Genomic DNA, 12262 nt, shown 5'->3' with positions numbered 1-12262 from the left:
AGAGTTCCTGGGTCACCTCCAACACAGTCCTGTTCAGTGGAATCTGCCCATTCAGCCGCCAGTCACCAAGGGTAAAGAAATCAAGGAATGCCCACATGCATGTGTGAACCAGCTCTAAATATGTGCTAACATTTGAGTTTTGTTTTCTTCAGGGCCTTGTCTTTTTTAGGCATGAGTATCTGCCTTGCGCTGATGTTCATCTCCTCCTGGTATTATGCTTTAGTGGCAATGCTCATTGCAGGCATGATTTACAAGTACATTGAATACCAGGGGTAAGTAGCTTCTGATCAAAATAACATGATAATGTGATTGCTGGGTGTGGGTGTAACAGTAGCTATACCCTGGGGAGCCCTGAATTGAATCTTCGGAAGGATACTTAATTCTATCATTTAATTTCTGAATTGTTGTGGGTTGTGTCCAACAAAGTTGTTCTATTCATGCAAGGTTTTCTACTTGGATAACAGAGCTTCCTCTCCCTCTCTTCCACCCCCACCCCCCCACAATCCGCTCCACAGGGACAGTTCTTGAAATAGTGGGAGCAGAGGAGGGGGAATATCATTGTGGAAGTCTTTGGGCAAACAGATGACTTTGGGCTTGTCCACACTTCTGCTTGTCCCGTGCCACAAAAACTGAGTGGTTTTCTGCTTGCATTGTGCTCTCTTAAGTGGTTCTAAACCTGGTCAGTGTTCATATGGTAGGAAAGGGAAGGGGAAAACGTGGCCCTCCACCACCACCCGGAAGCCATTGTCTGTGTGGCCAAATGGTAAGGAACACCTCCCTGTTATATAGGGAGAACTCTGGGAACTTTATGTAAACTGTTCTATGATTTCCTAAGGAAGAGTGAGATACAAGGGTAACAAATGAATAGAGTATCGAGGTCTAGTCATGGGAAGTCCATTTATACTGTGAGACAGCAAATAAGTGATCTAAATACAGGTTTTTTTTTTCTGGAAAGGCAGTCGTGCCCTAAGCTGGTTTAATTTTGAAATTGTGCTTTACAGGGCGGAGAAGGAATGGGGTGATGGGATCCGGGGCCTGTCTCTAAGTGCTGCCCGATATGCTCTGCTGAGATTGGAGGAAGGGCCCCCACACACCAAGAACTGGAGGTGATCTCTTCTTGTTTCTTCCCAGTTAATGAAATGGAGAGTTGTGGTTTCCCCAGATTCTGAACTTGCATGAAATCAAAATAAGGCTTATTTTACAAGCCCCTTGATGCAGGACTTTTTACTTACTTTAAAAAAACATGTGTGGAAGAGGCTCTTATGTGCAGATTCTTCCCCCCCAAATACAAAAATGCTGGAAGATTGTCTGCAGACAACCAGTAGGAGCCAAACTGAAGACAACTGAAATGCAACATTTCAGCATTGCACAGTTTTCAGCTATGAACCTCTTGCCTTGGATATTGTAATTTTCACATAAGGTTCTGTTGCTTCTTCCATCTCCTCCCATGTCACCATATCTAATGTCCTGCTTGGGTTTGTGCAACTAAAGATTACACCCTCGTGCACACCCTCCACTTCTCCAAGGCTACTTATTGCAGGGAAAGAGTCGTAATGAGAGAGGCATAGCAATTAGCCAGTGTTTGAGTAATGGTTAAAGTGTTGGACTAGGACCTGGCAGCCATTCATGAATGAAGCTCACTGGGTGACCTTGGGCCTAGCCTACCTCACAGGATTGTTAGAAGACTAAATTGGGAGCAGGTAGCCATATACGCCACACTGAGCTCCTTGGAGAGAGGGAGAAGAAACAAATAGTGTTGGGACTGTCTTTCAGACAAGTTTTTCTGCTGTTACTGAGCTTCTCATGAAGGATTGCCTCAGCATTCTAGGAACACTGATATGAAAAGCCCTGTCATAAATCAAATTGTTACGTACTTTCTGACTGTATGGTCCTCTTTTATAGAAATGTCACACGTTGCACAAATAATTATGGTGATCCAGCTGTCTCCCCACCCCACCCCCACGTCCGTCAGCCCCTTGAAAGTCTGGATGGGTAGCTTTATTTAGTATGCAGCCTTCAGCCTGTTTGGCTTAGATTTAGAGGCGAACGTCCCATGTGAAGTGAATTTTTGATGAGCCAGTCTCCTAGTGAAAGCTGTCTGAATGTATAAAAGCCAGTTGGTGAAATAACTCTTCAACGCTTCCAAGCCAGAGTGCTCCTTAAGAGCTGCTTAATATTCAAAAACCTGGCCCCAGAACTATTTCTTTTCCTCTCTTTTCAGACCGCAGCTGTTGGTGCTTCTGAAACTGGACGAAGATTTGCATGTGAAATACCCCAGACTGTTGACGTTTGCTTCTCAGCTGAAAGCCGGCAAGGGACTAACCATCATTGGAACAGCGATACAAGGCAACTTCCTGGAGAGCTATGGAGAAGCACAGGCGGCTGAACAGGTGGGCATGGGGGGGGGGAGGCTAGACACAAATTGTATGTATCATGGAGCATCTGGCAATAAAGTTTATATGGCTTTCTAAGGCCTGAGGCTCCATCCAGAAAAAGCCTCTTGGCAGGCAAGCAAATTGTTTTCTAGCCAATAATGTGTTTTCAGAGATGTGCTAAGGCTTCAGCTGAACCAAAGACTAAAGAATGAGTGCAGTGTTTTGTTTTGTTTTGTTTTGTTTTTTCAAGGCTTTTTTCCTGCCAAGGCTGTGTGTCCTCCACATCAAAAAAGATTAAAAATTAAATTCTCTACCAAAAATAAGTGAAATTGTGCTGTGTCAGTGGGACTAGCTCCTGGTCTGTTTCTGGGCTCCGTTTAGAGTTCTGGTCTTGAACTTTGTGGCTTGAGATCAGGGCCTTTAAGTTAAGACTATGGCCATTTTACACACATTTGACCAGTGTGCGGCTGTGTAATTTTTGGCTCCAAAAGGGGGTGGGATGGGGAGGGGAGGGGTGGGTCTACGCATGCAATCACCCAACGCAATCCCTACACAAATGGGGAGTTGTTTGTACACTAATATTTTAGTCGGGCCTTTTCCTGGGTTTCTCCACCATCTGAGTTATGGTGAGAGGTTGCTGAGGAAAGAGCTTTCTCAGTGGTGGCAGCCATTATGGAATGCTCTACTTAGGGAGGCTGGTCTGACATCATTTTGTTCTAAGGCAAGACTTTGTTTTTTCAGATCTTTAAGTTTAACTTTGCTGGTGTGCTGGTGTTATGCTGTTCTACAGATTTTTTTTTCATGTATTTTTGTAAGTTTTTTTCATTAGATTTCTTGTGTATTGAAATTTCATAATCTGCCCCTGGGAATCAGTTTGAGAGGAGGAGAATAATAAAGAAACAGTCATTTAAATGCATACACTTAAAATTTACGCAGATATATTGTATTGTGCGCAGTTTCTTGTTATTTGCAAAATTCATGCTGCATATTCCCTCTTTTTTATCAATTTTATTCCATTTTTGCTAGTAGAGAGCAGGCACAGACACCATTTTTCCAACCTTCAGAAATCTTGCTCAGGCATCCCTCTAGACTCCGGTGTTTCAGCCAACATGGCCACATATATAAATCCATTTCTTGGAAATCCCTGTACTAATTATTCTTTTGGTAAGGAAGAACCTCCCATAAATACAAGTCAAGATGTGCAAGTGGAGAAATCTGTTTGCATGTTCTAATGTTTTTTAATTGCCCCATGAGGGTTGACCTCTTAATGGGAGACACCTTAATCCTGTTGGCTGTCTTCCAGACAATCAAGAATATGATCGAGATTGAGAAGGTGAAAGGATTTTGCCAAGTCGTTGTAGCTAATAAAGTCCGGGATGGCATTTCCCACTTGATACAGTCATGCGGATTGGGAGGCATGAAGCATAATACGGTGGTCCTGGGGTGGCCTTATGGCTGGAGGCAGAGTGAAGACTCAAGAGCCTGGAAAACCTTTATAGGCAAGTTCTTAGGATGTTGTTTGGTGTTCTTGCTCTTAATGTGTGGAAAATGCTGTAAATTTGGTTTCTCATATTAGAAAGCCCAATTTGGGATGGAATATGTTTCAAAAAAGAAAAAAAGAAAGTTGCTTCTGGTGTGGTAGCATCACTTTGAATGAATTCCCCCTTCCCCATTTATTGCAGCTGGTGTTGACTTTCACCATGCTTTGATGTCATTGTATATATCTCTGCCTGTGCTTTGCATCAGTGGTGGCTGCTATCCATTGGAACTGGTAGGGTGGAAGGCAGAGTGGCCAACATTAGGTGGAGCCACAGCCGATGAGAGGCTGAGCCAGCTGAGTTCCCGGCGTGCACAGCGGGAGGATGGCGGACTTTAACATCTTTGCTATCTATCACGAGTTAATTTGGCGGCTGCGATGGGAGTAAGCAGCCTCCCACCTCCCCGGGACGACGGGGAGGGCTGCCTTTGCCCGCGGTACTCCTTAACCCGCTTTGGGTCCTTCGGGACCGGTGGGGGAGTCTGGGCACATAGGGCTCGTTTTCAGATGCAGCTCCTGGAGCCGGCCCCGTTCGTGCACGCTCCCTTTAATTGGATATATAAATTTGTTTAAAGATTTTGGGCATGTCTCGGACAAAGGAGTGGGAAGAATGTTGCTAACTGCAGCCCTGAGTGATTAAGAATGAAGATTGGAAGAAGACGCGGACTTTACATTGGTATGTGAAGGAGGGAAAAGAAGGGGGGGTAAGCTCTGGAATCTCCGTTTGTTTTGCCTCAATATCTACTTAACACGGGCGAAACCTCCCCCTAGAAAATCCACTTTCACAGGCAAATGGCAAGTGGACTTTAAAGACAGAATGGAAATTAGAATGGAAATTACAAAAATAAACTGTGTGGAGGTGAAACTTGATCTGGACTTGACTCAACAGAAATGGAGGATCCTCGGCTGGCTGTGACGCAGCTAGAATTAACTGCCGAGTGCTGATGATAGCCTGTGGAGCTGTACACCACTTCAAAGGGAGAAGCCGGATTTGATGGACGATTGATAGTGGAATTTACGAGGGTCTGGCCCTCCCGGAAAAGAGTGGGGACGGCTCACAGGGGAAGAAATTGGTGTGTCGCAGTTTGATTTACAAGTTTGATTTATGAGAGACTTTCAAGATGGCGTCAGCCGAAATGCGATATTGGGAGAGGATGGCTTTTTCCACACAGAGACATTATTTACTATAAGAGTGTCTGCTTGCTGGCATTTATCAGAGGCTGTGAAAATATTGACTTTATGAAGCAACTGGAAAAGATCATAAGAAAGCGCTCCGGAGTCCGAGACATGGGGAATTCACAAGTTAAAAATTTGGCATAATTGGAATTGTTATAATTGGAATTGTATAATTAATTTGGCATTGTAATTTGTTTGGTAATTGGAAATATATGTTGGAAAATCAATAAATATGTTTAAAAAAAAAAAAAAAGAGAGGCTGAGCCAGCTGACTCTAGTTTTCCTTCCATCCTCCTCCCTGTTGAGTTCTACAAGAGCAGCACTGGGACTAAGGAGGAGGAAGTGGACAGCCAAAGCCACCCACTAGTAAGAAGGCAGGTCAGTGGTGCACAATCCTGTTTGCTTTGTATTACAATGTGTCTTTATTCCTTTTGCCTCCAGACACTGTACGCTGTACAACTGCAGCCCACCTTGCCTTGCTGGTGCCCAAAAACGTTTCCTTCTACCCTGGCAATCATGAGCGTTACAATGAAGGGAACATCGACGTCTGGTGGATTGTGCATGATGGAGGCATGCTGATGCTGCTTCCTTTTCTGCTCAAACAGCATAAAGTAAGAGTGCCAGCAGCTAGATGGATAGGTTGAGCTCACCCATTTGCTTTTATGTGTCAATCCAAGCTGTGGAATACTGGCCATGTTCACACCATACATTTAAAACATTACGGTACCACTTTAAACTTTCATTGCTTCCCTCAGATAATTCTGGGAGCTGTCGTCTGTTAAGGGTGCTGACAGTTTCCCTCCCAGAGCTACAGTTCTTCCGAGTTCCCTGTGAAGAGGGATTGATAATGAAACCACTTCCAGGAATTGTAGCTCTAGCAGTGGAATGGTGGCTCCTAACAATTCTCATCCACCCTTCCAGAATTTTTTTGGAGGAAGCTGCGACTGTTTAAGGTTGTTTCCGAGCACTTTAAATGTATGATGTGGATGTGACCACTAGCTTATTATTTTGTATAACTGGCTCTGCCTGGAAGCACCCAAGCAATCTACAAGGTTTTTAAAAGAGAGTACATATTCTAAAACCATTTTAGAAAAATGCTTAACAAAATATAGTGAAAACCATATATAAATCAACAGAAGCAGTGGCCACTGAAACAAGCAACATTTGAAGAGTAATCTTGGCAGTCGGTCCATATGGTTGAAATTTACTCAGCTGCATTTGTAGGTGCTGCTCCAAGAGATGACAGTCGCGTGAAACAGGAAGCTACACAGAAAGTCCCTCCAAGAAGAGGAACTCATTCTGCTGAGGTCTCAAACTGCCATTGCTATTTTGGCATGACTGTCACTGCTGCAGCAGCATTTAGGAAGGAGACAAAGAACCTCAGTTGGTGATTTGGAGGTGCCCGGTGCTCCGATTAGGAGAGCCAAATGTTGATATTCACCTACTTTTTAGTTCATGTTAACTTCTCAACCTGGTGTTTTGGGCTACAGTTCCCATCAGCCCCATCCTGGTGTAACATGCCACACACACTATTTTCCTATCTCAGTATCAGAATATAGGGAGCTGTTTGAATACCAAGTCAGACCATTGGTCGCTCTAGCTCACTGTTTTCTACTACTAAGGTTGGCTTCGACTCTTGAGTTCTAGGAAGGAGCTTTCCGCAGCCCTGTCTGGAGATACCTGCGACTTTTTGCATGCAAGGCATGTACTGTACAACTGAGCTACAGCCCTTCACACATTTATACACAACTATGTAACTTAGGAACACAGGGAGCTCCTTATATAAATCAGACCATTGCTCCACCTAGCTTTGTACTGTTGAAGCAGGCTGGCAGTGGCTCTCCAGGGTTTCAGGCAGGTGGGTCTGCCAGCCCTACCTGGAGTTGCCAAGAATTGTACCTGGGGCGTGTGGTGTGCAAAGCAGGTTGGCTACCACTGAACTATGCATTTATAAAAATTAAAAGAGCGGTTTTTGGTTTCGGTTTTTTTTTAAGGTTTGTGCAGCCTTGTATACTACCAGGTTCTACAGGCTCTGTTTTGAGAAGATACACATATATTTTCTGCTTCTACAGGTTTGGCGAAAATGTAAAATGAGAATTTTCACCGTAGCTCAGATGGATGACAACAGCATCCAGATGAAGAAAGATCTGGCCACCTTCCTCTACCACCTCCGAATAGAGGCTGAAGTAGAAGTAGTGGAAATGGTAATGGGGTCTATCTTGTTCTGTGGTGGATCAGGGTTTGGGACAATGCATTATGTGTAGCTACAAGACTGTCTTTCTTGTTTTCGTAGCAAAACAGCGATATCTCCGCCTACACTTACGAACGGACTCTGATGATGGAACAGAGATCTCAGATGCTGAGGCAGATGAGATTGACCAAAACAGAGAGAGAAAGGGAGGTATGTTTTGCTTTGGTATCAAATCATGTAAAGTGTTGATGAAAGTGTCCCAAAATCTGCAGACACCTCTTTCACCATTTCTTCTCTAATTGCCACGTTCACCGTATTGGAAACAAAAGGCTTATTTTTAAAAATGCTATTCTGGGAAACTTCACTTGGGTGGTTGGGTCATAGAGATGCCACCACTGTAAAACCACTCTCCAGTTACCACCCAGCCCACCTCAGACAATGGGGGAACTGGGAGGTGATTGCTTTAACACATGCGTTTCACATTCCCCCCCACCACCACCACCTTGGAAATGGACACATGCATTGAGATGAGGTTTGCATTTAAAACTTAGTCTTCTGTGCCTGAACACCTGCAACAAGTTTCACTCCTACGCCTCAGTTTTCAGTGGTGCTTTCATGTTTCTAAAAGAAAATGCCAGTTTTGCCAAAACAAAATCCTTGTTTCTCTCAGCCAGTCAGCCTTGCGTATAAGCCCACAAATGTTTTTACTAGTCATTGTGCCCACATGTACCTTTGGTAGCTTGAAAGAGGAGAGGCGGGCAGCATCATTAGGGGCGGGACTGAAAATATGAACTGCCAATGGCATATCAGCCAGTATCATAATGCCTCTATGCAAATTGATGATGTAGCTGCCCTCGGAATACAGTGTACAATTCCCATCCTCACATCTTAAAAAGGGTATTTGTAGAACTGAGCGAAAGAACAGCGCAAATGATCAAGGAGCTGGATCGGTTCTTCTGTGAAGAAAGATTGCAACCTTTGGGGCTGCTGAGTGTGTGGGAACATGGCAGTGGCGTATGAAATTATGGCTAAAACCTGCTGTGTGTTATCTCCAGTGCTTCTGAATACCAGTTGCTAGGAACAACTGCATGAGAGAGCTGATTTGCTCTAGCCCTCCTTGTGTGCTTTCCATAGGCATCTGTTTAGGGAAGTGGTCTGCTCCAATAGAGCTCTTCTTGTTTTCTTCTGTTCTTGCCTGCTTGGTCACCTGGAAGCACAGCCTTGACCTGCAAAAGCTGGCCTTACCAGGGGCTGTTTACAAGACTGCTGCAAATGTAACTGCATTTGCAAGGCCATAGCAAAGCTTGGATTGTGGGAAAGATGATAGCTCCCCCCTTAATGAAATCTATGTGACCTACACACCCACACCCACATTTAGCAGAATCCTCGCCCTTCTGTAAGCTTCAAAAACAGCAGTTAAGAGAGCAATCTCCAAAAAGTAAGGGGGCCAGGCCTCTCTGCCCCCTGTAATTTGAGGTCTGGGCCACACTTGCACTGATAGCTCATTGCCTTCTTGTGCTGTACCAAGACATTTCAAAATCCCTTTCCTCCTCAATCATTTCCAGCTGCTGACTCTCAAAAAGCATTGAGTAGAAGAGCCATAGATTGCTGACTTCTGAAAACAATATGCCTGCATGTTTATCCTTCCAGGCTCAGCTGGTGAAGGACAGGCACTCTATCATAAGGTTAGAGAGCCTGTACTCCGATGAGGAGGATGAAGGAGAAGCAGTTCCAGAAAGGATCCAGATGACATGGACAAAGGAGAAATACGACTCTGATAAGCGAATCCGTAACAATGCAGTGGAGAACTTCAGAGAGCTCATCAGTATTAAACCGTAAGTGTGGAGGTTCCTTCTGAGCGAGGATACCCACACCTTAATCCATGTCTGTAGCATCGTTGGGGGCTTAAGCTTTATACTTTGCCTTTTGGTTTGGCAGCACAAGAGCAAAGTATTTGAAATGGTGTTTCTTCCACAAAGGGTGGGATGGACTCTGCTGGCATCGGGAGTCCAGGAATGCATAGAGTGGTACACGCCTCTTTGGTAATGCACTAGTTATCTGAAAGTGTGGCTCATTTGCATGCTGAGAGCATTGATTACAGAGTGGGGTTGTGAGATTCTCATATTGCTGTGAGCCTTGTGATGTCAGTCTGGAGGCAAAGATAAGGAGTGGCGTAAGAGCTGAGGGAGAAAAATACAGGGAGGGACCTAAAGGCTGCTGGAGAATGAATGTGTGGGAGGACATAATGTGACCTGGTCCACATGTCACATTAAGCCATCATGAAAATAAACCATGGTTTCATGGGAGCAAGCAGTGTGCTGTACATTCATCTGAAATCTTGGGCGCCAAGCTTATCCCCTACTGCCATACAAGCTATGGTCTGACTTACAATGTCATCCAAACCCTGTCTTGTGATTTCTTTGTAGCCAAGCAAAAACCAAGGTTTGTTTTGAGAAGCCAAGCACGAGTCTGGGTTTGGATGGCATAACAAATCCACTTTTGGCTTCCTTCTCAGTAGGGGCAGCAGCACCAAGAGTTGGAGGAGTTACATCACCTGCAGTTACATCATGAGCACACTGCTCATCCACATCAAACCATCATTTGTTTTAACTGTGGTTTAATGTGCCTTGAGAACCAGGTCACTATGGTCATGATTGTGCTTTGCAATAAGCCAGGGTATCTTGATTACTGTGATTTATTGTTCTGCTCTTAGGGCCAGACTAAAATGTCTTCTTTTTGTGTCTGAAACAATTGGCTTTTTTCTGTTTATGCTAACATTAATTTTATCATTACGGTTTGCTTTCACGCTGTCAGTGAATGGGAAAATCTGTAAGTTGGCTTGCTTGTTTTGAATAATCTAAATCTATATCCACCTCTTAGGTCCAAGCTAGATGTGATGGTGGCAGTTGCATAGTCAGGAGGTGTGGGTTTGGGATCGTATTTTAACAGCAACGGGGGGGGGGTGTGCAGCAAAAAGCCTCCCCCAAGTTTCTCTCTCAGAAGGGGACAGGATTTTTTAAAGAATCTGATGGGTCATACCCTTAGGTGTGCTTAAAGTAGCTCTTGGATGGGAAGCAAAGACTGTCAGTAGCTGCTAGACATGATTAACGGGTCTGATCCAGAAGTCTTATGTTCTCACTTACACGAAATGGGAAATTAAAGTAAAATAAAAGCAGGGCAATTAAAGTAAATTAAATTAAGAAATTAAAGTAAAAGCAAAGGTATTTACTAGCTTCATCAGAGTTGAAACTGATCATTAGGTTGGTTGATGGGCATTTGGCCAGAAGTTGCAATTTTATAAGGATGCTGGCAATAGTTGTGAAGGCTCAAAGGAGCAGATTGAATTTCTTGTGGGTCAGAGAAAGACTGCAGATGTTGCATGACTTAATGTATTGATATTTGGCAATTGTTTTATTAGCATCCTGGTTGGATGGTGGAATGCTACAGCAAATGCATCCTGTTTTAGTCAAAACAAGCCCCCTTTCTATCCCATTCCTTTTGGTACTCAGTGTGTCAAAAGAAATGCAACATCCTAAACCTTGTTTTCTTTGGTTCTCCCTCTGTCTAATGTCAAAGTGCTTGTAATTCCGGTTGACTGTCCACTTGAAGATTTCCTGTTCACTCAGTTTTACTCTGTACCTTGATTTGTTCTTGATTACTTTTTCTCCAGGAGATTGAGATAGGAAATCATATAATGGCATTAGCTTTTCACTTAGTTACAGCTCTTCCTACACGGCCCTTACAGGATGTATAAAATGGGCCAATGCAAAAATGGGGAAATTTCATATTACATTTAATGAGATACGAAGTGAGAGAATCGCATTTTGATAACCTTGTCTGTGTGGCATTTGCTGTTACAACCTACCCCAAAACAGAAGCAGAATGGGGACGAGGGGTGCACACACCAGCATTTCAAGATTTTGACAGTCCTTGAGAACCCACCTTTTTAATGGGAGGGAACTAAAGTTTTTGTAACATTCCATGTTGGCAATGCTTTTCATTAGTACTCTAAGCTTGCAAATGCTGACTTCTAACACCACTTGTAATTGTGACCCTTCGACAGAAACCAGTCAAATGTCCGGAGGATGCACACTGCTGTGAAGCTGAACGAAGTCATTGTAAACCGATCCCATGATGCGCGACTTGTTCTTCTCAACATGCCTGGACCTCCCAAGAACACTGATGGAGATGAAAACTGTATCCTTTTTCATGGCAATTTAATGACCCCATGTAAAACACACAGAAGCAAACAAACTCGAAAGAGGCTTTGCAGTTGGATTCATCTGAGTTTGAGGAAGGATGAATATTATTATTATTAATACTATAATAATAAACTCATTACCCATCCTTCACTCTAAGGTCCAAGAACAAGTTACAAAAGTTTTAAATACAGCATTAAAACCATCTTTTTTAAACTAAAAAATTATATATAGTTGTATCTTGGAAGTTGAACAGAATCCGTTCCGGAAGTCCGTTCGACTTCCAAAATGTTCAGAAACCTAAGCGTGGCTTCTGATTGGCTGCAGGAAGCTGTGGAAACCCCGTTGGATGTTCTGCTTCCAAAAATAGTTTGCAAACAGGAACAGTCACTTCCAGGTTTGCAGCGTTAAGGAGCCAAAATGTTCAAGAATTAAGCTGTTCGAAAACCGAGGCACGACTATATACATCTCAGGTGTCAATGGCTGGGATAAAGAGGTACTTCTTAAGCATTTGCCGAAAACTGTATAATGAAGTTGCTAGATGCAGCTCTGTGAGGAGTTCCACAACTTAGGAGCTGCTGCCGAGAATGCTGCTTCCTGGGCCGCCACCCCAAACTTCTAAGGGCAGAGGAAGAGGGCCCATCCGTTGATCTCAGCGCCCAGGTAGGTCTGTAGGGAAGGAGGTGGTCTTTCAGATATTTGGGCCCTCAGTTGATTGGGGCTTTAAACGCAAAAATGAGCACTTTGAATGGAGTCCAGAAACAAACCGGCAACTAATGCAGCT

At 43.8% G+C, this 12262-nt stretch overlaps 1 protein-coding gene across 1 annotated transcript in view; it reads left to right on the top strand.

The window, feature by feature from the left end:
• The window catches only part of SLC12A4 (solute carrier family 12 member 4), a 61545-nt gene that overhangs the window by 47911 nt on the left and 1372 nt on the right, over positions 1-12262 (top strand). Inside the window, exons 15-23 of the mRNA XM_033157205.1 lie at positions 153-272; positions 1002-1106; positions 2222-2390; positions 3679-3874; positions 5530-5699; positions 7161-7292; positions 7382-7489; positions 8930-9114; positions 11343-11476. Of these exons, the coding sequence (XP_033013096.1) occupies positions 153-272; positions 1002-1106; positions 2222-2390; positions 3679-3874; positions 5530-5699; positions 7161-7292; positions 7382-7489; positions 8930-9114; positions 11343-11476 (1319 nt within the window). The remainder of the gene's footprint in view (positions 1-152; positions 273-1001; positions 1107-2221; positions 2391-3678; positions 3875-5529; positions 5700-7160; positions 7293-7381; positions 7490-8929; positions 9115-11342; positions 11477-12262) is intronic.

Source organism: Lacerta agilis, chromosome 8 (genome assembly GCF_009819535.1).
Source record: "Lacerta agilis isolate rLacAgi1 chromosome 8, rLacAgi1.pri, whole genome shotgun sequence".
In the NCBI taxonomy this organism is placed as follows: Eukaryota; Metazoa; Chordata; class Lepidosauria; order Squamata; family Lacertidae; genus Lacerta; species Lacerta agilis.
Note: the sequence above shows the minus strand (reverse complement) of the source record. Positions and strands in the feature narration are given on the sequence as shown.